Raw genomic sequence first — 26,156 nt, forward strand, 5'->3', positions numbered from 1 at the left:
CAGAGTGGGTTGTGATCAGCTTTGCACCTGCAGGCCTGGTCTATGTGTCAGAGGGACACAGCAACATACAAGTGATTCTTGTGGGTTATTTTATACAAAGGGCTTTTATTCCCCACGTGTCAAAGTGTCATTTCCAGAATGGCTCATTCATCCATGCCTAAACCTCAGCCCTTTGGAGGAATGTTGGTAAGACAGAGTGGGGTTATTTATTTAAATAGCTGAAAATGTCCTGGTGAGTTTGTTCTCTTTATGTGCTGCTGGACTGACAGGCACTCTGAGTGACAGTAAAGTGCTCCTGCCTGGGTGCCCTGGCAAGGGCCAGGGGGTGAGTAGGTGGCAGAATCGCTTCAGAAGACACAGGACAGCACGGACTGTCGGCTGCATTTCAGCACTGAGGCAAAGGGGAGCTGCTTCTCTCTCTGACTTCTCCCTCCATGTCAAATTTCCACGGTGAGCTGTGGCAAATGAGGGCTGTGTGTGGCTCCCACCTAGTTCACCAGGAGCTCTGGTATTTTTTAATTATTTCCTCCTCAGTCAAGTACCATTAAAACCAGTGTGTGCCTATTAAATAAAGCAAATTTGGCAGTCTGGACAGGAATGACTGATTACTTGCTTGATGCTGTATTTTCTTCCCTCCTTGTTTTGGCTTAGCTTGTACCTGGTGAACTCAAATTCACAACCAGCACAACCCATTTCCCCAAGCAATGGGGCATTACATGGAAAACCTGAGAAGCCACGCCAGGGAGACACAGCAGTGCCCACCTCTGTTCAGAGATGGCACAGCACTCATCACCACTCCCATGTCAGAGCCCCTTGGGGCTCACCTGCCAGAAGCAGAGGTTGTGCCCAAGCAGACAGAGGGCTGTGGAACCAGGCTCTGTGAATCAAAGTTGGTCAAAACCTGTGGCTTCTTATGTGGGAAGAGTTGAAAGAAGATACTTTTCCATACAATTCTACACATATTATGTAGAGGAGCTTCAGGTACTTCTGGATGTTCTGTCTCCTCCCACATGATTGTCTTGCTGTCCCATTTCCATACTGTCTTTGGCAAAGACCACCACTGTCCAAGACAGGACACTGTTCACTGGTGGCATGACAGGACCTGGCACACATGCTGCTTATGCTGGGACTTGCTCTTTTGGGTTTATTTTTCACATGAAACCCCTCTAGAGTTTCCTTCTGGGGAAAATTTGAGAGTAGCAGATCCCAGCATGACTGCTTTGCTGGGAAAAGCATTTTGTCATTTCTAAAATGGTTACTTTGGATAAAAAAACAAGCATCAATGACAGTGCCCATGTGTGGTGCATGTGAAAAAAAGAGTCATCTATTCCCAAATATCTCAGGTCCAGACATAAGCAGGAGCAATACAAAAGCTTCCTCAGGGCCATTTCAGCAGCTTGTTCATTCCACTGCGCAGGGGCTCATCTTTCTGGAGTGTAAATAAGCCAGGCCCAAGTTCTCTTATGCTTCTAGAAATGCACTTTAATAACATAGATGGAAAAACCTTTCAGAGATGATACTTTGCTGGGAGTAGAAAAAGTAACAAATCACAAGCAGCAGCCATTTCCCCCAGCAGCCTATGCAGAATTAGTTTTATTAAGGTTCAACAGTTAGAAGTTGACATTAACTTGATTTTTTTCAATATGCTTTCAATCCAGTTATATATCCAAAACATTGGCTACATTTTGGTAGGAAGAACTGAAATGAAGCCTCTGAGGGTGCATTATTGATAAAGTGCTTTTCCTTCCTCAGAAACATCTGTTTGTGAGGACAGATTTTGCAGAACTCGTTCCTCAAGCATCCTGGTCAATGCTCTGTAGATTGATATTTTCATGTAGAGATTTCAGAAGTGTTGGTGGCTCTGCCTTTAGTGTCACCTTTGCCTTTAAGTGGCTCTCGAGATAGGAGAAAAGATAAGTGATTGAGAGCATCAAAGTGCTGACTCTGCTTGTTTCTTTCAGTTGGCAGAGGGTCAGGACTGTGATTTCTCTCTGGGTACCCTATTCCCTGCTCTGGGCAGTGAAACTCCTCCATGCTCTGTTCCCAGGCAGGAAGCTTTGACACAGATTTTCAACTCTGGAGGAGAAACTCCTCAGGGAACTCCATGCAGCCACTATATTTCTCCTGAGTTTTTTCAAGTTAAGTGTTCTTGGTGAATCCGTGAAACAAGATGTTATGTTCTTTGTTGCTACATTCTCTCACCCACATTTTAGGAACTTCACTAGTTCTGAAAGAATTCTTCAATTTGTTTAGACTAACCATAAAAGTTTCCTGAGGAAATCTCTGGAATTCATGGTGATAGCATAGTGTTTTCCTCTTTAAAAAATGCTTGACTTCTAACAACAGCAGGCAAAAGCTGAATTCCAGCTTGAGGTCTGACCTGCTCTAATGAGAAGCAGATTGCACAATTTTAATGGAAATAGGAGCCGTGGAATGTAAAGCAGGGAAGATCAGACCAAGTCATTGTCACCTGCTGGACGAGGCAACACTCTGTGCTGTTAACCAGGATCAGCAATTCCACAGTATTTCCTTTCAGAACAACATAGAGTAGTTGGGATTAATGTACCAGCAGGTAAACAGCCATATAAGAGGACCAATTTCTAAAGGATACAGGAATAACAAGGACACTTTGCCTTTCCATTTAAAAAGAGAGTTTGTATTTAATTCTTAGTTCTGGTATTACAAGGGGAATCCTCCCTGGTTTTTATTTTGCAGGATTTCTAGAAAAGAGGTACATTCCCTACCATTTGGGGTTGTTGTGACCTAATTGTAGAAGGTTGAGTTTGGAAAGGAAGACATAAAAATTACAACTAACCATTACCTGACCCTGTCAGGGACCAAAATCCATAGCAGGGGTTTCCAGATTTCAGGTCTGTGAAGGTAAGCCTGAAAATGAGATAATGCTTTATCTGCTGCAGGTTTCACTGGAAGGTCCTTGTGAAAGCAGCCAAGGAAAATTTATTGGGAGGTGGAGAGTGGGACTTGGAGACACATTATTTAATTTTGTTTTTCAGGAGGGAAATCTGCTGTTAATTCTAGAGGGCCAGTGAACATGCCAGTTTTCTCACATAGATGCCTTCTGACAGGAAGACCAGAGTGATAATTAGATGCTACTTTTATAATATGATGGATTAATGTTTTGTCTTCACCTTAAGAGCACTTCAGCATATCCAAGAGTCTATGTTTAATAACATTATTTTCCTCACTTTAAGCAAAGTTAAAGACTATTCAGCTTACTCTTGTCACAAGAGGAGAAAAGTAGTGACACAGGTTTCTGCTCACACACCTTTCTCCCTCCAATATACATTTGAGCAGTTTTTCTAACCTGCCTTGAATCAAAGATAATAAAGTTTCAGTCTTGGTCCTTGGGAAAATACTTTCCAATCAATGGATTTCCTTCTCAGGAATTTTTGCTTTTCTTAACCTGTTTTCTTTTTTCCCTGCTTATTTTATCTGCTTATTTTCCATTCTCAATCCTTTTCTAGTGAGCTTATTAATTTTCTTCTTTGCAACTGACATTATTCCCCACTACCTCTAACATTCACCTCCTTTAACTGTCTTAATGTGTTGACTGTGGGTTTGGTCTGCATTTTTCCTCCCAATTGGTCTAACTCCTTAATTAACCATGTAGCTTTTCTCTGAACAACTTGTTTCCATAGAAATATCTCTCTTGATGTCTATAGTAGAGTCACAACTGAAGTGAGATCTCCTGATCTCCTGTGTCAACTCAAGATCATCAGTGAGGAAAATAGAAAACTATCAATTTGGGATTTTATCAAGAGAAAGACAGAAATTAAATTCCAGTCAGTTTTTATTCCTGAAAAGTGTATGTTGAGGGAGGTGGTTAAAGGGAGTGAGGGGAGAAAGGAGTGAGGTGATCCCTTGTATGGGAAATATTCCAGTGACATAGGAATTGAAGTATGCAAGCAGCTTGGCTTTCATGAGAAGTGACTCCACTGCTTGGCACGGAGCCTGTCTGAAATAACTTCAGTAGTTTGGGGGTTCTGCAGAGTTTTGGTTGAGCACTAGTGAGGGATTCAGCAGTGGCAGGCTCGTTTATAACAACAATTCATTTTGGCCTTGCAGTACTTTGTGAAGTTGTTTAAAATGCCCCACTCTGTGATTGTCTTTCACCATATTTGAGCAAGAAGGAATATGTCTGGTTTGAATTCTGTGTACAGAATCCCTGCATGTGCTGACCTACAGTGGACTGATGGCTGGGGTTTGGTCAAAGCTTGTAGTGAAACCCAATAAAAGTGTTCTGGAGAGTCTTTGTCAAGGGTAAGTACCCCCAGAAAAGAGGAAATCAAGCAGCAATGACCATTTTGAGGAAAAGATCCCATTTTCCAGGCTTCAGTCCCAAACAGTGGCATGAGCTTTGAGGCTTTAGTATTGTTATTGTGTGGTCCTTGGTGAGCTGCAGAGCTGGGAACTGAAAACTCCAGGTGAGCAGGAAACATTTTCTTGTCATCTTTCCCTCTGGTATGGGAATCTCCATCAGCAGCCCCACAATCCTCTGGCAGGCAGATGGGTGTGGAGAGCTGTGAAAATACCCAAATGCCTCTTCTGAACCTGTGACAACTGTAATTCCTGCTGCAGGTAGAGGTGCTAAGGAGCAGCTTCTGTGGTGTGCAAACCTCCTGTGTGTGGGCTGAAGCTCCTCAGGTCAGGGAGATGCGGGGACTTCCAGGGTTCAGACAATAGGATAGAGAAAATGATCAAAGAGAGCAACGTGATTCCTGCCTGAAAAGCCTTCAGAAATTCTTCACTGAATGCCATGTCCTACTGAAGTGGTTCATCCATATGATTTCCTGTGGGCCTTTTCTTGGTCCCTTGCAGCACTAGGAACTTTGATAGTAGTTTATTGTTAAAGAGAGAGAAAATGAGCATTTTAGGGTGGGTTATGCACTGACACCTCGTGGGAAACACCCTAAGCACAATGGGTGGGGGGAAGAACCTGCACAATGTAGCTAGAGCATTTTTATCATATGGGAGCAGTCTACTGATGTTATCCCCATATTTAAATTATACATTCTGTCTCTCTAATCCAAGTACATAGCTGGGAATTTAATCAGAGTAGGGTGTGTACTTTATATATTGCTTTGGGTGGGTCTGGTTAAAAACATTTTCTTGGCTAAGCATAACTAACACTGTATATCACAATACCTTAATTTCTTTTGTGTTGTGTCACCCTACACCTTTTTTATTGTGCCATACACACTGTCCATTTAAGAACCAATTGCACAAAACTAAATCATAAGTCTTTACAAATTTTGCAATGGTTGTAATACAGAAAATTGATGATAAGGAAAAACACCCATAAATTTCAACCACATTAGGGTATAATGTTCTTAAATGAGATTGGGTAAAAGAAGTAAAGAAAAAAAACATTATTTCACCTCTTATATCTTCATTTAGGAAAAAAATTTTAAAAAATGGCATCCAGAAGAATTCTTATTTTAAACAGAAAATTTTTGCTTATCCTCTTTATTCAAGTTCTTATTTTAATTTCTGGGTTTTAAGGTCCAAACTGTAAGAGCCTGAACACTACAAGAAGCTACCCTACAGAAATTTGGAGACTGGTCTGGTTTCCTATAGTGGTTCATTGAGTTTGAATTATCTTTCAATCTCTGTAAATCAACACAGCATCCCACCCTTCTGTCTGCCCTATAGAACTGCAATGCCTGGAGGTCCAGCACATATAAAATTATTGAAGTTAACATCTAGGGAAATAATTTTAAATGTATTATTACTTTGGATATGTTCTTCAGAGGCCAGCCTACATGACCCTCTGTACCTGTTGATTATCCCTGCACAATGATTGTTCAGGCTGCAAAGGCTGATCATGGGGTTTTTTATTAGATTTTCTCTTGTATCATTAAAAGCAGAAAGTCAAATCATAACAGCAATGAACTACACTTGCTAATAGCAAAGAAACCGAGTCTTTTGCAGAGTTCCCAAAGCACAACAACATGTTTTTAGCACCCAGATTCGTTGCTCAAATGCATATGAATGTTTAAGACCACAAACTGCTTTTTGTTGAGACTAAGTCCATGTAAGCAAAATAAAAGCTCAGGTTGTGCCCGTTCCATGAAAACCACTGTAACGAGGGACCTCATGCAAAACAACGAGCTCGTGAGCTGAAGCATTGCCGGGTTCCACTCGTTAGCAGGAATCAGAGCAGTTTTAAGGATGAATCCCAGCTCTGCTCTGTTCCATCTCTGCTCCTGGGCACAGCATCTCCTTGGCAGGATGCAGCATTATTCAGATTTTTGTGTGCTTTAGGTATTTGTTAGGAAAGAAAATACAGAAAAGTAGCTAGTTCCGTAAAACTTTGAGAAATGACTTTGTCAAAACTTTAAAACATCGAGGTAAGTCAGCAGCGGCCCCAGAAGGTGCTGGTTTGCCTTTGGGGCTTCCTTCGCTCTGAACAAGTGCGGGGCATGGGATGGTGTGGCGGGTCTGAACAGCGGGGACGGACAGGGACATCTGCCAGGTAGGGGCAGATACCTGAGGGACAGCCCTCCTGAGGCACCGCACCGAGCGCGGGGACACGGAGTGCGGGGACACGGAGGGCTCTGCGGGGACACGGAGCGCGGGGACACGGAGCGCACTGTGGGGACACGGAGCACTCTGTGGGGACACGGAGCACGGGGACACGGAGCACTCTGTGGGGACACGGAGAGCGAGGACACTGAAGGCTCTGTGGGGACACGGAGCGCTCCGCGGGGACACAGAGCGCAGGGACACGGAGCGCACTGTGGAGACACGGAGCACGGGGACACGGAGCACTCTGTGGGGACACGGAGAGCGGGGACACTGAAGGCTCTGCGGGAACACGGAGCGCTCCGAGGGGACACAGAGCGCGGGGACACTGAAGGCTCTGCGGGGACACCGAACGCGGGGACATCGAGCGCGGGAACACGGAGCGCTCCGCGGGAGCAGCCGGGGCGGGAGGGGCGGTCCCCGGGCGGGGCGGGCTCGGGCAGGGGATGCGGCCGCGGGGGCTGTTCCTTGCCTGGTGCAGGGCCGTCCCGAACCCGATCGGAGCGGCGGCAGCGGCCGCGGGGCTGCGGCAGATGACATCCCCCCGTGAGGATCCAGGTGAGTGCTGTGCCAGGTGACATCCCCAGATGAGGATCCAGGTGGGTGTTGTGCTGGGTGACATCCCCCCGTGAGGATCCAGGTGGGTGCTGTGCCAGGTGACATCCCCAGATGAGGATCCAGGTGGGTGTTGTGCCAGGTGACATCCCCCCGTGAGGATCCAGGTGGGGGCTGTGCCAGGTGACATTCCTCCCGTGAGGATCCAGGTGGGTTCTATGGCAGGTGACATCCCCAGGTGAGGGTCCAGGTGGATTTTATGGCAGGTGACATCCCCAGGTGAGGATCCAGGTGAGGGCCATGCCAGGTGACATCTCCAGGTGAGGATCCAGGTGGGGGCCATGCCAGGTGACATCCCCAGGTGAGAATCCAGGTGTGGGCTGCTGTTTCCTACCACTGCTTTGTTAGTCTGACAGCAGCTTCTGGTCTGCCTGCACTTTGGGTCACGCTGTTCTAGTAGCTGCTGCTTTTACTCCTTAGTTGGATGCACTTGAAAAGTGCTGAGTAGATTTTGTGACTTTGCTGTGTATCTTTGAATACCAACAAGCTCCATCAGGGTACAGTGACCCAGTAAAAGGTCATCCACAGCACAGCACAGCCTTTAGCAGGGCCAATAAACCAGCTTGCTTTTAGATACAACCACTTACTGGGCAGTCTCTTTTGGGTTAAATAGTTCTTTATGCATAGATTGAACCTCTGTCACACACAGAGGTATTATCAGCATTTTGTATAATTAAGGAAAACTTATTGCTACATGATGAAAGGGCACAGACAAATAACTTGTGTTGGGTTTTGTTACTTCTGTGCTAGAGGTTTATTGATATTGGCTCTGGTGGAAGTGAGCAGTTACCCTTCCTGCTACAGCTCCTCCTAGAATCTTGCATCAAGTGTTTCTCAATCACGTACAAGGGTCCCATGGAAAAACATCCATAAGGAGCTTTTGCGTCAGAGAAATGTGGGATCGGTTCCTGCTTTACAGCCAGCAGGACCAAATCATGGACAGGCAACATATGTGTGATTAGGCAGCAGGGAGATAAATCCCCTGTCTCACGCCACTTACTTGGATAAGGATTTTCCACTGTGGATTGCAAATTATACTCTCATTCCTCCTAAAGCTGATGTGAGTTAGACACCTAATTCCCTTCAGTACTTTGAAATTCCTACAGAGCAACCACTGCCTTCTCTAACTTACATAGAAGCAATTAAAAGATCAGCCAGCACTGACAAGCTACTTAATGTGGTCTGCAAAAAAAGTGCTTTTAAACTTGTCTAGGTCCCAGAAACCAACATGGGAGGCAAATGACAAGGACCTAAGTAAAGACCTTAATATCAGCTTGGGAGTTCTAGTAATCAGCTTGAGGAGCTGAGGCCAAGAAGCTGGACAAAGATGCAATTAAGGTTGCCACAAAGTTCTGGAATACATTGCAGTTCCCAGCTGTGATAACTGAAGAGCTGGCTGCAGTTCCAAAACACCAGCATGATAGTAAAGTAGGAATGAAAGGACAAATATCTTGGCCTTTTCATTTTCCAGACATTTATGTTCACTATCTGCATGGAGCCTAAATTATCCTGGCTGAATTCCAAGCTGTAATCTTTTTTTTCCTCTTCCTTGAGTGGGTTAGTAAAGTACTATTAGGCTTTGATATTTTGCATTGCACAGGGGAAAACAGAATAAACATTCCCACTTATTTATGCTCCATCTTAGCTTTTAGACAGTTTGACAGTTTTACAAGTCCCTGACTGCTTATCCTGGTCAGTGCAAACACCCTGCTCTGAAAGCATCATGTTTGAGCCTTCAACATGGAGAGAACATGTTCTGACTCTTTTTAAGTAAGAGGAGATAAATAAAGTAAAACAATTGTTGAAGATCCAGTCACAGGTAAAAAGCAGTTCTGAACATCTTCTGGAAATCAGAGTTCTAGCTCAGCAAATGCATTTTTCACAGAGAGTGTATAAAATGAAATACCTCATTGGCAGCTGTAAGTCATAGGGAAGATGCACCAACTTTAATAGCCCTGGGAAGACACACAAACTAGAAAGATGTAATGGGAGACTCATAATTTTATCTTCAAATAGAACCTGAAAAGCCCTTGTCACTTCCAGCAGTGCCAGCACAACCAGCAGTGACAGGATCGAAGGCAGTGCATGAAGGACCTGCCGACTCACAGCTGATGGCTCGTGAGCTGAAGCAACAATGTCCAGAGTTTGATGTGTGGCTGCCAAGAATGCTCGGGGGTTTTATTCCAGGTCTGGAGAGGCTGAGGGGGGAAATAATTCAGGTTTGTCAGTGATGAGAGAAAGCAGCAGCACCTCCCCATGCTGGGGCAGTTGGCCCTGCTGTGGCACATCCAGCAGGTTTTGAGGTGGGGGCTCTGGGCAGGTGCTTGTCTGTGGCTGTTGAGGAGGGTTTACTGCCATGAGGGAAAAAAAGTTCTTCCTATACAATGTCAGAAATTGAGAAAGAGCAAAATACTTTGGATTTTTTCCTGTTTCATTCTGGAGTGGTGTAATATGTCGTCAAGATGAAGAGTTAGTCCTACCCTTTGTTCTGTTCTCCTGTCTGCACGTGGCTCTGTGCTGGGCTGGTTGAGAAATCCAGTCCTTTCTGCAGGCACCACATTTGCATCCTGCAGAAAAGGGGGTAAATAAAATCCTGCAGAAACTAATGCTGCAAACAAGGAAACCTCTTAAACTGTTTTGCTTCCTGGCATGGTTTTGGAAGAGCACAAATCCCTTTAATTAATGAAGTCCTGATCACCGTGTGATTCCTACCTGTTGAAACTGGAAAACTACTTTGGATGGAGATTCAAGGCAAAGTAATGCATCTACCATGGATTTTAGAAACCTGCTAAAAATTGCTTTGAAATAGACCTACAATGAGACACCTCTGTGAAAAATGATACATTTAGGTGAAGGTTTCACACCAGGCTGAGCTCCCCCAGAGCTGCCAAGTGGGGGTGGGCCGGGTGTGTTCCCACATCTCACCCTGCAGGTACCCACCACAGCTCTAGTCCTGCCACTGGACTTCATCAGAACATGTGATAGCTGACTCTGAAGCTGGAACATCACAAACTTGACCTTATGACAAAGAAGTGACTTGTTTTCTGCCGGTTTGGCTGATGAGACCTCCTGGCACAGGCTCAGGGTGTCAGTGAGGAGGGGTAGGAACAGGCAGTTGGGGAAAGGAGAGGGAGAGGTCTCCTGCTTTGGCGGTAGGTCTGTGCAACTGCAAGTCACACTGCATCCTGTTTGTTGTGTTTGTTCTTTCAAATACAATCTGGTATCCTCCCATTGTATTTAGAGGGAGCATTTTTATAAACTTGAAATACAGTTTGACACTCTTCTTTAGCTGAAGTTTGTGGTCATCTCATAATAAGGCTGACTTGTCTGTTTCATGTACAGCTGTCACAGGTCCCTTGTTGTAAGGAAAGTGCTGCTTCTTGAGAGGAAAACATCTCAGAGACAATGCCCAAATCTCAGCACAGATATCTTTTCATTATTGCAAACAGTCCTGTTAGTCCTGATGTTCACAGGGATTCAATACACGCTGTAGCACCTGGTTTCTAAGAACCTGAAGAGTCTGAGCACTCCAGTCTGCAAACAGGACAGTGCTCAGATGGAGGAACACAGTTTTTCAGCCCAGGTGGATGGAGGAGAAGTGTCACAGCCAAGCTGCTGCAGGTACTGGGGCTCTGGGCAGGGGGGTGCAGTAGAGCACAGAGGGCATTGCAGTGGGGAGCAAAGGGCAGCAGCTGTGCAGGGCTGGTGTGCTGGGATGGGCAGGCTGGGGCACAGCCAGCAGTTTGAATGCTGTTTGCAGTGAGACTGGGCTGAACCCCCAGCACAGAACACACCTGTGGAACACAGCACAGCCAAAGCATGGCACAGGCCATGTGCTCTGTGTTGTGTCTCATAAACATTTGGTAGTAACCTACCACCCGTAGCCCACGGGGAAATAGCTGGCTTGGCATGGAAGTGTTGCTGGCAGCCTCTCATCTACGAATAGTAAGCTTTGCAGGACTTTTTTTTCATCTGCTTAATTATGAAATCAGTTCATGGGAGGGAGGTGACACATTTAGGTTGCTCTGCTATTTCAGTTGTAGAGATAGCACCCAAAAGATGTCAAAAATTTGTCATCCTCTTGTAGGACATCCAGCTCACAGGCAGATACACTGACTGCAACAGTATTTGGGGGTGCAGCTCCAAGCTTTCTTTCTGAAGGCTCTTCTGTTTCCAGTTTTTATTCAGAAAGAGTCAACTTCTCTCCAACAAGCTGATCTAACATCAAGAAGGACTACACAATTGCTATCAACTTGGGGTTTTTAGTACATTGGTTTAAAAGTTGGTTGGTAAACCTGGAAGATACTTTTGCTGTGAGAGTGTGACTCCAGAAATGGGAAATCAAACTCTAAGCAGACAGAGAGGTTGGTTGGGAAGGTGTGTGTCATCATGTGCAGGCAGGATGGGAAGCCAAGCTTGGGATGGGTCTTCACAAATGACTCATCTATACTCTTTGTCTTGCCAAAAATACAGCATGAGGGTCCTTTCAGTAGCCTCAAAGAGTCTTCAAGAAGATTGTCTCTGCTTTTCATGAGGAATTTTGCATAGGAAACTGAGCTTTGACTATTTTTCAATGCCTGCCTTAAAGAATCATGCAAGTTGCCAGGAGTGTGGTTGCTCCTTTAGCTCCTCCATATTATAAGAAAAACTTCTAAGTGTGTATGGCATGTTCATAACAGTTATTGCCCAAGGTGGGTATGTTAGTTAATGCTACTCATGATTATTGCTCCTTTTACATCTCTATGAGTTTTATTTGCAGGGACAGCACTGCTGGGGAGCTTCAGCTGCATTTTGCCATTGGTATCTAATGAGCTTCACTTGTCCTTCACGTTGCAATGTCATGAGAGCAAAGCAGTCCTGCGTGCTACTTTCCTTTGAGCAATTATTTCTTGTTTCCTTTTTATTTCCTCCACTCACTCTGATCATTGTCATAGTAATACGGGCTGGTCTGGGAGTTTCTTCTCATCAGAGTAAAATTCCCAGCCATCTATTTATGATTTCAGTTTTCAGAAGGAGGAGGCAGCACAGATGCCACTGAAATGTGGAATTATCAAGAGGACCCTTTAGGTAATTATTTTAGCAATGAATTATCACATAAAATCTAATGGCAGATATATTATAGAATCATATAATGTTGTGGATTGGAAGGGACCTTAAAGATGATCCAGTTCCAAGCTCTCCTGCCGTGGTCAGGGACACCTTCTACTATCCCAGGCTGCTCCAAGCCCTGTTCAACCTGGGCTTGGACACTTCCAGGGATGGAGCAGCCACAGCATCTCTGGACAACCTGTGCCAGGGCCCCACTACTCTCACAGCGGAGAATTCTTCCTAAAATGTAATCTAAACCTCCCCTGGGACTGTGCAAAGGTACCTTTAAAGGCCTGAAGATTTTCATTAGCAAAGAAGACTCCTGCAGCTTCTGTGACCTTGTCCTGTGGAAAAGGCCACCTGAGTTCAGGAGAACTGAGCAGTTGCTGAGGTCTGGAATTAGGACAGCTGTAGTTTCTCCACACTGAGATGGCTAAATGAGTCTATTGGGTTCTTCTAAGTGCAAATCACAATGCTTTGTGAAGACTTCTGGTGTTAGAGTGGTCACACTCCTGGCTCTTTTCTAAAGAGTATTTTCTGTCCTTTTTTGCTCTGTGAGTGCAATGCTGATCTCTTTTCAGTCCTATCTCTTGGTATTTCATAAATGCTGTGTTGTGGTAAAATTACGATAAAGTATGACACTAGATACAGTAATAAATGTAGGCATAATATAGATAAGCTGTTGTGGAAGAAATTAGTTTCTGTTCTGCAGTTGGGGGAAAAAATAGTTGTGCATCTGTTTTATGTAAAAACATCCTTGTTTTCCTATGGTATCATAGAATCATAGAATCTATTGGGTTAGAAAAGACCCTCAAGATCATCGAGTCCAACCCTTGGTCCAACTCCAGTCCCTTTACCAGATCATGGCACTCAGTGCCACGGCCAAGCTCAGTTTAAAAACTTTCAGGGATGGGGAATCCACCCCCTCTCTGGGCAGCCCATTCCAATGCCTGAGCACTCTCTCTGCAAAGAATTTTTTTCTGATCTCCAACTTCAATTTCCCCTGGCAGAGCTTGAGCCCATCATGCCCCCTTGTCCTATTGCTGAGTGCCTGGGAGAAGAGACCAACCCCCACCTGGCCAGAACTTCCCTTCAGGGAGTTCTAGACAGTGATGAGGTCACCTATCACTTCATTCTCAGATGAAAAAGCTATAGAGTTTTGTGGAGGGAAGCCTGTTTTATGGATGGCATTGTCCAAAATAATCAAGTGGTAATGGAAACAATTTAAAATTTAGAAGTAGAATAATAAAATCAGGGAAGTTGTGCAATTTCTTTGCTGAGTTTCTTCAATCTTGCACTGATGACTTACAACTGAGAAGTTCGAGCATAACAAGCAGGGTATTTGAACAGGTATGTATGTGAAGTGCCTTGGAATCCTAATCTGTGAGTGGATGTGTAAAGAAAATAGTTTTAAAGAACAGGTCTAGCACATCATGCTACACTTTAAGGTGCTTTAAAAACGTTTCTCCCTACTGAGCATGCTTGATTTTAAGGTGGTTTAAAAACCTTTCTTTCAAAGGAGTCTTTGCCTTTAGGTCGGTGTGTGCTGCAATGTGAGCTGAAGTACACACAGACTTACAGAAAGGGTATTTGGGAATTTTCTTCTCCTCTACAGCCCCAGCAATTTCTAGTACTGGCAGAGATTAGAGTCTGATGGCATGTGCTCATGCCGACCTGTTGGTGTTTTTGGGGAATCTGGTGAGTGCTCTGTGAGTCTCTGAGGTTCCATTCAGTGGGAATGGTACAGAACTGGCCACAGGGCTTTAGGAATTGTCGCAAAAGGAGCAGTTAACTCTCGACATCTGCTGTGCTGCAGTCACTGCCAAGCTGCGTAGGTAGTTGGCAAGGAAATAAATATTGATAGACCCTAGCAACAGGTACTCCTGAGAACTCTGCTTCTGGGAATGCTTAGGCCGTGACCAGGGTTATTAACCTTGTGATAGCATTTTAAGTTTATTTATAGGATTTGTTTGTGTCTTATCACCATCTCTCAGAACTGGAATGCACGAAGGGGCTCTGCTGTGCCAGGGCATGGATGTGTGTTCCACACCTTCTCTGGTGACTCAGTTCAACATGCAGCAGATGCTTCACCCTCCGTGTCTCAGGGGAGCTGATGCACACTGATGTAGGACATCCCCAGTATGTGCTCACATCCAGACTCTCCTATGTTTGCTTACCCATCCTATGGCTGCTCCAGGGCCTTGTGCATGGAAGTGAGTTGGACACAAGGATTTATTCCTGTTTAAAGGTATCCTAACAAAACACTGATATACAAGACCCTCAGAGAATCCCCCAGGTGCAATTAGCTCACGCTGTGAGAGCACTAACTGTGGTGAGCACTGCCCATGACCAACTGTGTGTTCTCCTTGCAGAGATTGAAGCCAGAGAAGCCTGTGACTGGCTGAGAGCTGCCGGGTTCCCCCAGTATGCTCAGCTCTTTGAAGGTATGATCACAAAGACTCGTCAAGCAGCTGGCGATGAACTTGAGCAGAACTGTTCTCATAAATAATCTGTTTCAGAACCTGATAATTTTGATGGAGGCACTTCCAAATTCTGTCATATATTCATGCAAATCTTCAGAAAAATAGGAAGCTGGTGTGTGTTCTTGCAGAAGGGACATCTCAGCAGGGACTCAGTAGAATTCTGTAAAGGATCAAATCTTTCCTGGTTTGCTTTTCCCATTGTTAGACTGTAACTCAGTCAAATCTCTGCTTTTGTGATTTTTAGTTGCTTATATTTTCTCAGGCTCTTTTACTTGTAGTGCTGGAGTGGTTTTCCAGCCACTGATTACAACCAAAACTCCTCTGAGGCTCTCCAGCCTGCCCTCTGAGCCAGATTGCTTTATTGATCTGTTGAAAAAGAATGTTGCAAAAATCATCTTGCAATCATAAGCATTTAAAATTGATACTCAGCATCAGCCAGTCAATTAAAAAAAAAAAAAGGAAAAGAAGGAAAAAAGGAATTTCAGCACATTTTCCTGTCATTAAATCTACGAAGATTGATTATTTCTTGTGGGGGAAGAATGGATTTATTAAGAACTTGTATAATTTTCAGGCCACATTTATGCTTTTACCTTAAAACTCTTCAACATATATTTATTGTTACAAATACTGAATGTAACAAAAGCTAATCTATTTTTAAGCAAGATTTTATCAAAGGGCTATACTTAAAAGAACCTTCAGTGACTTCTGCCTGCTGTCATTCCCACCTCCCCCTGTTCACTGCAAAACTGAGAATTTGAAGCCAAGCCCCAGAGCTGCATTTGAAAGCTGTGTGCTATAAAATGTGCTGCCTCATGGAAATGCTTCCTGTCTGACTGCAGCAGATTTTATTCTCTAAGCTGTGTGTTGGAAATGTCCATTGCTTCTGGAAAATGAATCCCTTGCATTACCTTGAAGTTTAATTTACTTACTAGGAAAATTAGGCCTTTTTTTTGTATTTCTATTTGTATTTTGTATTTTTGTCTATACCACTTAGTCATTGCAGGCTCCTGGAAAGGCAGAAGTGTTTGTCTGCCTGTAACTAATAGCAGCAAGCAGGTCCCTGCATTTATTCTACTTGCCCAAAGAAACTGAACCTCACTTATTTGAAGGATCTTTGTATGAATATATAGCTAAAGAAATAGATTTAGATTCCTTACACCTGTGATGAACATGTTGCAAAATTGAAATTGCAATTAAAACTCAGATTTCAGATTCAACTTCTCTGTTTACAGATATGCAGTTTCCCATTGATGTAAAAACTGTAAGGAAAGATCATGAATTTTTAGATGGAGATGCCATTGAATCACTATTCAGGTAAACATGAAATATCAACCATCTTTAATACCTCCAGGCCCCACAGTTATTTGTCATTCATCTTTTCATGCCTTTGTTTATGCCAGAGACTTGCAAAGTCACCAATTCTGTGACTGAAGGAAATCACTTAAGCACATGATTTAGTACCAGTGAAGTTAGTTGTTTTAAGAATTTAAAAGCAAAGTAACCACGTGTTTGCACATCTTCAGCCAAGATCTTGGAGATGTTATACTGAGCATCAAATCTGTCTTTTCTGTAACATGAGATGTCTGCAGGCTGGGAAAAAATAATCAGTTCCCTGCAAGCACGACAGGCTGCTCTCCAGGATCACATATAATGGAGTGCAGGAATTTCCTCTGGCCAGCCAAAATCTGTTCTAGCTGATAGACTGAAAAAAATCACCTGCACAAGATCTGTTCTATTTCCCTGAATGTTGTTTAAGTGAGAAGCAAAGGTATTGATTTGAAATTATTGTTTTGCACAGCTGTTCAGAGCACACCAGTGAAATTGCATTGTCAGTGGAAAGGCAAACCCACAGCCCTTTGGCCTTTCCCCATGGAAGAGCCAGGGTGGTGCAAGGCATTCTGCTTCATCCAGCAGTCACTGAGGCATTGTCCTTGTGAGATTGTTCAGCACAGTTTCTTCAGCAGAAATCAGATTTTATAACTCTTAAGGGACTGGAAAGTTCCTCTCCTGGCAAAGTACTTTGGTCCTTTTCTGTGCTGTCAGGTCGCCCGAATTCAAATCCTGCTTGCAGCAGGAGCACCAGGAGGAGTTGTTCACATTTACATCTCTAAAGCACAGCAGATACTCCAGGACTTTGGGTCTGTTTTGTTGCTTGGTATGACTTGAGATTAGCTGAGTTGATTAAAAACTTGGTTGTAATAATGCCAAGGTCATGGGTTCAATCCCCTGTGTGGGCCATTGACTTGGACTCGATGATCCTTGTGGGTCCTTCCAACTCAGAATAGTCTGTGATAATTAGAGGAGGTAAAAGATGTGAGAAGTCACTTCTGTCCTGGGTGCTCCTTGGAGGCTCTGGGTGTGCCCAGATTCAGGATTTCAATCTTTTTGATTCCACATGCTTTAATTAAAATAATAGATAATAAAGTCCTTCTGAAGAATAAGATTAATGTCTTCATTTATTTAAAAGTTATTTTTTAACAAGCCCACTCAGACTTTCTTTCATTTTCAAAGTCTTAAATCAATATGGTTTTTCACAATCATTAAAGCACATATGTGGGTTTTTTTTTTAGTTAAATGATTAATTATGGTTGTCTTCTCTAGTAAGATGGCAGAACTGGAAGTGTGACCATCATGGGGTTGTTATTGGTGCTGGTTTTGGCAAAATGTATGAGGAACCTCTAACAGAATGTCAGTCATGGACACCAATAATTAAAGCTCAGTGGCAGAAGATCACGACTGTATTGGCACACGATTGTTTTCAAGAAATAAAATAGTTTAAACTTAAAACTTCTGTCTTTTTTCTCATACCCCAGACGGCTGAACACACTGAACAGGTGTGCATCCATGAAAGTGGAAATAAGCCGTCAGAGGAGACGGGTATGTTTGTAAAACACAGTTACTCTTCTCATTAAAAATGTGCTCAGCTGTTGTATCAAAAACCTGGTTTTGAAAACTGCACGAAGAATTAGCAGCTTCTGAACTTCCCTCTCTATTCTCTTCCATCCTGCAAAGCTCTTCCATTTGCATTTTCTGCTGAAAAACATAGAGATGGAGATTGAAATTATGCATTGTTCATTTTGTAACTTCTTAACGTAGGTTAGGGGTGGGGTTTGAAACAGTTTTAAAAATTGATTTGACACACTTTAGCATCCAACAGTTACACCAAGGCCCCACCTCAACATGTCTATCATTGCTTTCCTATGTAATTTCACACTTTATTTAAGTCCTGAAAGTGAAATTTCACTCTTGCTGAGTAAGCAAAGAAATTAAATGGACAGCCCAAATGTTCAGCCAATAGAAGATGGATGGGTTTTAGCTGTGGTGGATTTGTCCCCTCCCACAAAAAGTTCTGCAGCCAAAACAAAGTGAGAGTCACAGTTTGGCTGGGAAACTCTGAGATGCTGGACTAGTAAGAAAATAATGCCATCTTCTGGAAAAATGTCTAGATTTTTATTTGAAAGTTCTACTCTGTCATTAGGGAGGAATGGGACAAGAGGGAGCCCACAGAGAAGAGACAGGTGGTTCCATCTCTAACACTTTGCTGTCCCAGTGTTCCCTTGGGATGGGGACAGTAGAGCCAATGGAGCACTGGGACAGGTGCCAGGGGAGGCTGAGGAATCCAAGAGGGTGCCACAGATATTGATGCAGCCACAGCCCCACAGCCAAACACTGCCAATGGATGAGTTTTGGTCACAGAACTGTGAAAGCGTGTTTGTTTGGCTTTAGGAAAAGTCATGTAAACCCAATACAATGCCATGTCTTTGGATATGCCACAAAACAGGATTTTTGACCCTTAGATCAAATCCTCCACCTTTTCCTGTGGTAAACTTAACCAGCTTTGTCAGCATGTTTGAGAGCATTTGTCAGCAGTTTTTTCATCTAACTCAGGGCAGACATTCAGTGACTGAATGGTCTCATTTCTATATGTTGGTCTTGGAAGTTTTGGATGTAGGCAGAAAATTAAATCTCCTTTTCTGTTAATTTTTTTTTTTGTTATTTAAACTTTGCCAAACTTTGCCCTTGAACTGTGTTTTGTTTGTTTTGTTTTGTTTTGTTTTTTCCTTCTAAGAGTGACGATTCTGAAGATGATGAACCTTGTGCAATAAGCAGTAGGTGGGCTTATGAGAGGTGCAGTCAGAGGTGGTCTCGAATCCAGAGCCTGGAAGGTTTCCCAGCAGAGGAAGGTGCCAGTGCATCAGTCCCAAGCAGTCCAGTACTGAAGATCATCAGCAAGGAGGACAGTGTGTTTCTGGATCATGGAGAGAGGCACGATGTGTCCTCAATTCACAGCACCAGCAGTGCTGACAGTGACATTGTTAGCTCCCCAAAACCTTTTGAAGATGTGGAAACCAGTACGAGCTCCTCGAGATGTTCCTCAGTTAAAGTACCCTCACTGGACTCTACTTTCAGTTGTTCTCCTCCCCCCAGTGAATTTTTAAATATCACCAATGAGCAAAAGTTTTTGGATAAGTCACCATCTAAAAAGAGGAAGAGCCTTCTAAAGAAAATGGAGAAGCTGCACTTAAGGAGCTGCAACTTAAGGAGTGGTCAGTCAAAGGCCAAACCCATAATAAGTGAACCTGTTCTTCTGGAAGGGCTTAATGAAGAAAAGATGAAGATGCTGAACTGTGTAAATATTTCTGACCTCTCTGGCATCCAGACAAAGAACAATTCTTCCTTTTCTCCCCGGAGCTGCAACAGCAGCAATCAGTGTGGGCAGAGCAGCACAGTGAGCACTCCAAGTCCTGGTACACAAGCAAGCAGCCCCTGTGAAGGAAGGGGGATGCTTGCAGAGCACACAGACTCCAGCAAGCTCTTCCTGGGGAGTGATCTAGCTCAAGAAAACCTGAAAAATAACATGACATTACAGAAGAGCCAGATGTTTCAAATACCACAAGGCCATAAACCTGGCACTTTCCCCACCACACTTACAGACAGCTCCCTGTCTGCAGTAGACAACTCTTCTGTCAACTGGAGAACTGGGAGTTTTCATGGGTGCAGGAGAAGCCGGAGCAGAAGCAGTTCCAAGGACCCCAAAGCCCCCAGGAGTCCCCTTTCAGGCTCAGATAACAGGCTAAGTGTGTATGATAACATGCCCAATATTGACCTTGATAATTTGGAGGCAGCACAAGTTGGTGATGATGATGTTTTTTCAGAACTGAACAATGTTATAGCAGATGTCAACGGTCTCAGAAAGTTGGTTGATCAGTGGACAGAGAAGCTCTCAGAGGATGGGGATTCTGACTTTGCCAGTGATTTGACCTCCTTGTATCCATCCTCCCCTAAAGAAAGCTCTCTTGAAACAGAGGACTCAGAAGATAAGACTGTAGGGGACACTGAAGGAGAGAACAGCTGTGGCCTGGGCAAGGAGGTCGGTGCTGCAGACCTGACGTACTTCACAGACTCTGGAAAGACCCACAGGTCAGCCATCCTTGTGTTTCCCTTCAATTCTGGCCACTCAAAATAGGATTGCTTTGCCAGAACAAAGTATTCTCGAGTCTGTTCTGGGCAGCAGGGTCTTTGCTGCTGGTGCCAGGTACCACTGGTGTCACTGGTAGCACTGGTGCCACTGGTCTGTGGGCACTCTGGGGACATCTGTTGAAAGTAGGACAGTCATGATCTGGATGAGCACTCAGATATTTGGAATCAGGCCTTAGAGCCAGCTCACTGGATTTCTTAGGGAAGTTGTTTGTATTGCCAGAGCACCTCCTGGATGGGAAGTAGCTTGTTTAAGTGCAACTAACTGTGGTGCTTGGGAGATGCAGGTCCTTTAGAGTCTCAGGTGCTTCACAGATGCAGGTAGAAAACTAATGGAGATGATGGAAATGGTCTTAAGCTTGAACAATATTTATCCCATAGGCACAGGAAGCAACACTGGTCTGTGGAAGAGAGTGTGAACCTGGAAAGCCTTTCCATCCAGGATGGCCAGTCGGCTGCCCAGCTGGCCCGGACACAAAAGCTGGCCTTGTTGAGACTCACTGCCTTAATGGACAGATATTCCCCTTCCAGTAAGCAGGGCTGGAACTGGTAAGTTGTCTAATACAACTTGTGCTGAAAAGAGAGGATTTGATGCAAGCAAGTGAATTTCCTTGCCTGTCTAGATTACAGATATTAAAGCTGAGGAATTTCATCCTATTAAATCTCTGGCAGCTTCCTGGTTATTTCCAAGGGTCCAGGGTTTCCTCTCCTGTGGGCTGAACTTTGGCTCCTTGCTGATGGTCATGCTGTTACCGACTGTAAAGGACATTATAGTTTCTCTCTAAGTTTGCCCAATTTGCAGGGCTTTGTCAGAGGTGCTTCATAGGGATTGTGGGTCCTGAGGCGAGAGCTGACTAGGCTGAAAATGCAGTTCTAGAGCATCGAGTCTTTGTTTGAACTAAACCAGTCACTAAGTCAGATGCTCAGAGGACTTGGAAACATCAGTCCGCGTCTTGTGATACTTGAGTATAAAAAAAAGTTAAAAAATCCTGCAGTGCCCTAAAGGGATGGAATGTATTTCCCATGAGGATGCTTTATTAAAGCTAATTTCTGTAAGGAAATAAGGAAGTAATTCCTGTAATCACCTTTACTGGTTTTCTCTCTCTGCTGGTGCTGTGTGTACAGGTTTGTGGCAGGATTTGGGCTGTGACAAGGTACAACTAAGTCCTGTCCCATGCATGAACAGCAGCGGGTGGAATGTGCTGGAGACCTAATAAGTTGCACGTACTTGTTTTTTGTTTCCAGGACCATACCAAAGTTCATTAAAAAACCAAAAGCCTCGGACTACAAGGACAAAAATGTGTTTGGGGTTCCTTTACTGCTGAATGTGCAGAGAACAAGCCACCCACTGCCCAACGGGATACTGCAAGCCTTGGACTACCTGAGAAGCCACTTTCTTGACCAGGTATGAACTCAAGGCAGCCCAGAGCAGCTCTGGGCCATGGATGGATCTGCTCCAGGGAGCCAGACTCTGCTTCTCTCGTTTGTGAAGGACTTTCTTGTCCTCAGGCTTTGAACAGGCAGAAAACTGTAGGTCTGAGCAGGCAGCCTGTGAGGACATAGTGCTGATTCCTTCTGGGAATACCTTTAGTCCTGTGTGGTGTTTTTGTGCCTTGCCTCACTGAAAGCCTCTGCAGCTGGTTTAGGCAGTCAGGCTGTCTTCACCTGGGGAGGTGTCATGTCTCTGCTCCCTAAGGAGGTAAATCTGCCAGACAATGACATTGTTCCCTCTGTTCTGTGGTTGCTGGTAGTGCCAGAGCTAATGTGAAAATTAACCTTGTTTCAGCTGAAATGTACCACTAAGCAGAGAGAAAACACATTACAACAGTGCCTGTAACATATTTTTGCGGATCTCAGCTCTGTATTTATCCCCTAAGTGGAGGTGGCAGTGGAAGTGTGTGATGCATATGGTTTTTCTATAGCATAGCTGCAGAAATGGGAGACCCTGTGACATAAGACATGCCAGTTAAAGAGAGGACTTTTGTTTTCCTATGCTTGGCCATGGTCTAGGTGTGTAAAATGTCATGGCAAAGTACAAAAGCATGTGTGTTCTGTGAGGTGACAATACTAGTGTGTTCCATTTTGAGGTCCTGGTATCCATTTGGTTAACATAAATAAACCAAAAATGCAATACTGTCTCAGTGGCACACAGGGAAGTTGTGAGCAGAAGTTGTGTTGGGGTCGAGTTCATGGGAAAATTCTAAATCTTGGTTTTGCCTGAAAGTTAATTGACCATTATATTAAAACCAAAATCCTAATTCCCCTCAGGATGGCAATGCCCTTTGCCAGTCTGTGGATGGATTAGATGTCGTGAATCTGAGTCAGTTTGTGCCAGCACAGTCATTGATGTGTGTTTGTGTTTGGATGGACACACATTGGTGTATTTAAACCTGCCCCTGCCACATGTGAACAGAGCCTGCACAAGCAAATGGACAGATGTCAATAACACTGATTTTAAAAGTCAAAAAGAGTAATTTTGCATTAAATAAAAAGCAAACAAACATGACAATTGGTATGTCAGAGCTGGTTCTGTGGGCATCAGGTGTGGTTTGCTTGGTAGGAATGTCTGTGCTGCTTCTAATGATATGAAAGTGTTTGGTGTTAGACATACTGCCATAAGGTCTTTGCTATCAAAGGGAAGGTGAAGGATCAGTTATTTGTCAGAAGTTTGACTCCTGATGGCTCCTTACTTTGCCTCTAATATTTTCTTTTACCTGCAGGTTGGCCTGTTTCGAAAATCCGGTGTTAAATCCAGGATTCTGTCTTTAAGAGAAATGAATGAAACCAACCCAAACAACGTCTGTTACGAAGGGCAGTCAGCATTTGATGTGGCAGATATGGTGAAGCAGTATTTCCGAGACCTTCCTGAGCCTATATTTACCAGCAGGCTCTGTGAATCCTTCCTCCACATCTACCAATGTAGGTAACAAAAGATGTGGTTTTCCAGTTCCTTGGATGTCTTAATACTCAGCTGTACAAGGCAATGGCCAGACTAGGACTAGTGCCAGGTCCCCAGCAGTCAGAGGAGACAAGTCAGGCAGGGCATTTCTGAAAAGATGAGTTAATTGTGGCTCTGGACTTCAGAGCTTCCCATCTGCATCCTGTGAGCCAGCTATTTCTGTTCCTTGAAGGATGAGTGTGTAATAACATGCCTTCTTAAACCGTGTTTTTAAACTGTCATTTCCTGATGCAAAATGAAGAAATAATCTGTTTCCCTTTTTCAAGGTGTGACATAGCTCCTTGTGCAAGAACTCCTGTTATATTGATGACATTTCTTTATTAGGGTGCCCAAGCACAGCTCCTGTGAAACAGCATCTTTGCTGGGAAATGCCAGCAGCTCTCTGGCTGTGCTCACATTGTTACTGTCCTGGAGATTCAACCCCAAAAAGAAGGAAATGTGAAGCTGAAATATCACATTTCATAAAGTTCAAACAGGTTCAATCTCCAGTACTTTGCCCTCAAGGAATTCACTCTCAAAAAGCAGCTGAGTTGGGGAAGGAACTTGCTGAAGGGGCTAATGATGTTGTTGCTTTTGAGAAAAGGTTCCAAAAGGCAAAGTGTGAGATTTCTGAGGGGAGAAATCAGAAATCATGGTTTAGGTTCTGCAGCCTAAACCATGTGACATTTATTGATATAAGTCAATTGGGCTGCTTCCGTTCTGTGCATCCATGAGCAGGATCCCAAGCAGGGCACTGAACCTGTAGGTTCATACATCTCTCTGTCCCTAACTTCCCAGCAGACAAGGAGAGGCCATTACATCAAAGGTACCATTTCTCCTCTTGCCTCTGCAAGCCACGTGTGACCTTCATATTTTTTTCCGTTTTCAGACGTGCCAAAGGATCAGCAGTTCCAGGCTGTCCAGGCTGCCATTCTCCTTCTCCCCAAGGAAAACCGAGAAGCTTTGAAAATCCTTCTGTTCTTCCTGAGAGATGTGGTTGCTTTTGTTGAGGAAAACCAAATGACCCCAACCAACATTGCTGTCTGCCTTGCACCTTCTTTGTTTCACCTCAACACCCTGAGGCGGGACAGCTCCTCCTCCTCCACTAGGTATTGATATCTTGATCTTCAGTGCTGCTGTCCAGAGTTCTTTGCTGGAGCAATGCTTTCTTTGGCTGGCCCAGGGTCAGTGTCGGCTTTGGAGGGGGAAATAGTGTGTTTGTTCATGGGGCTTGCCTTAAATCTGGTTGCTCAGGTGCAGCAGGAGCTGCATGGAGCGATCCAGGCCCTCACTGTCCAATGCAGAGGGCAGGTGTGAGTCCCCAGTGCTGTGCTGCTGACCAGCCTGTGTGTGTCCCTCACCTCTGCTGTATTCTCCATGGTTGTGCACAGGTCCAGATGCTCAGGAACCCAGCTTGTGGCCCACTACTGGCTTTAAAGTGGTGCCAGCCTTTGGAATTGTGTTCCTGCACTGGCAACCTGAGCCCAGGTGCCGCTTTAAGGCCCTGCAGGTTCCTGGCAAATGTAGGAGCTACTGGTGCTGGTTCTGCTGGGTGATAAGGCGATCATTCCTGCCAAATCAAGCCACAGGGATTCTGTAAATTTATCTTAATAAGTAAAAGTATCTGGGTTGCATAACATCCCTAGTTTGTACGTGCAGGGAGGAAGGTGCCCTTGGGCCAAAGGAGACAAATAATCTCTAAGAGCATTCGTGCCTTATCTGGCCCCCTGAGGCAGGGCTGTTTGCTCTGCTCTGTGCTTTTGCATTATGGACAGATGTGTGTTAGGGCAGGGGAGCACAGCTGACTGTGAAGGGAGCATTGTGCACCCATCAGTGTGGGGGGTTAAACATCTCTCTTGGAGATCTGAAGGACTAGTCCCAAAGCAGAAGCTGTCAGATGTGCTGTTGGCATCTTTCAGGCTCTGGAGAGCACAGAGGAGCAGAAAGAAAACACTAAGGATTTTCTTCTGGATGGTGTAAAACATCTGAAAATGCCTGGGGCATTCCTGTGCTGAGCCAGCTCGTGGCAAGGCAGCCATGGGGACACTGAGAAGGCAGCTGGGGATGCGATGGAGCGGCAGCAGGTCCTGCTGGATTGCTCATGGGAGTCACACTCTGGGAGTTGTATCTCTTTGGTATACATCAACAGTACTCTGAAATGCTAGGACCAAAAATAGAAATAAAGTTTTCTCTTTGTTGTCAGTGTTTAGAGGCCAGGATGCTTTGAAGCTTTAGCTTTGCTGTAGCTGTGCATTAATGCCTTGGTGCAGGGTTCCAACTTCAAAGGATGTGAGCTGACAGGTCTGACTCTGAGGAGCAGCGCTGAGCATTATTATCTTCCACCCAATTTTCAAGCCATTTGGCAGGAATGCACACACATAAAAGTTTCAGAAGCCTGGATTAATGATGTCATATCATAAATATGAATTAAAAGAGGGCACTGTTTTTGAAATGTATTTAGTGTGGTTTGGGCCAAAGGATTAAAAAAGTTCTACATAAGCTTTGCAGGTATCAAAGGAGACTGATATTGAAGGCTACACACAAATCAGTTTGGGGTCATTGCTGTCCTTGCCCAAGTGTGTGATGACATTCTTGGGGAATAAAATCCTTGGCTTATCTTTCTTAGGCATCCATTACTACTGGTCAGTGGTACCCTGGACACTTCTGGGGTGTGCTGGGAGGGAGCTCTGTCTGTGGATGTTGCTGCAGTAACATGACACGAGCCCCTACATGGCACACATGGGTCATTCTGTGCAGTGTGTTCTCCATGTGATTCCCAGCACCTCATTCAGCCTTCCTTTCACCTTCCCCTCTCCACAGATCCAGCCAGAGGAAGTGCAGCCTGGGGAAGCCAGACCAGAGGGAGCTGAGTGAGAACCTGGCAGCAACACAGGGCTTGGCCCACATGATAATGGAGTGCAACAGGCTCTTCCAGGTATGTCACTCGCTGTTGCAAAGCAGAAGCCCTGAGGTGGGTGGGCTGCTTGGAGCAGCAGCTGGGCCATTGC

At 44.5% G+C, this 26,156-nt stretch overlaps 1 protein-coding gene across 7 annotated transcripts in view; it reads left to right on the forward strand.

Moving 5' to 3' along the window:
* Nucleotides 1-26,156, forward strand: part of LOC139679183 (rho GTPase-activating protein 7-like) — a 54,567-nt gene that overhangs the window by 19,486 nt on the left and 8,925 nt on the right. For 3 of the 7 annotated variants that reach the window (XR_011699154.1, XM_071570660.1, XM_071570663.1), the window contains exons 1-10: nt 7,040-7,104; nt 14,622-14,693; nt 15,965-16,046; nt 17,546-17,609; nt 18,802-20,153; nt 20,592-20,759; nt 21,456-21,615; nt 22,931-23,129; nt 24,038-24,257; nt 25,969-26,083. Coding sequence is in view for 6 of the 7 variants with exons in the window: in XM_071570660.1 (XP_071426761.1) it covers nt 7,080-7,104; nt 14,622-14,693; nt 15,965-16,046; nt 17,546-17,609; nt 18,802-20,153; nt 20,592-20,759; nt 21,456-21,615; nt 22,931-23,129; nt 24,038-24,257; nt 25,969-26,083 (2,457 nt within the window). In the remaining variant the exon portion in view is untranslated. Of the gene's footprint in view, nt 1-7,039; nt 7,105-7,248; nt 7,269-11,815; nt 11,853-14,621; nt 14,694-15,964; nt 16,047-17,545; nt 17,610-18,801; nt 20,154-20,591; nt 20,760-21,455; nt 21,616-22,930; nt 23,130-24,037; nt 24,258-25,968; nt 26,084-26,156 lie in introns of those variants that run through there. The other 4 variants (XM_071570661.1, XM_071570662.1, XM_071570665.1 and 1 more) reach the window with 4 other exon arrangements.

Source organism: Pithys albifrons, chromosome 15 (genome assembly GCF_047495875.1).
Source record: "Pithys albifrons albifrons isolate INPA30051 chromosome 15, PitAlb_v1, whole genome shotgun sequence".
Classification (NCBI taxonomy): Eukaryota; Metazoa; Chordata; class Aves; order Passeriformes; family Thamnophilidae; genus Pithys; species Pithys albifrons.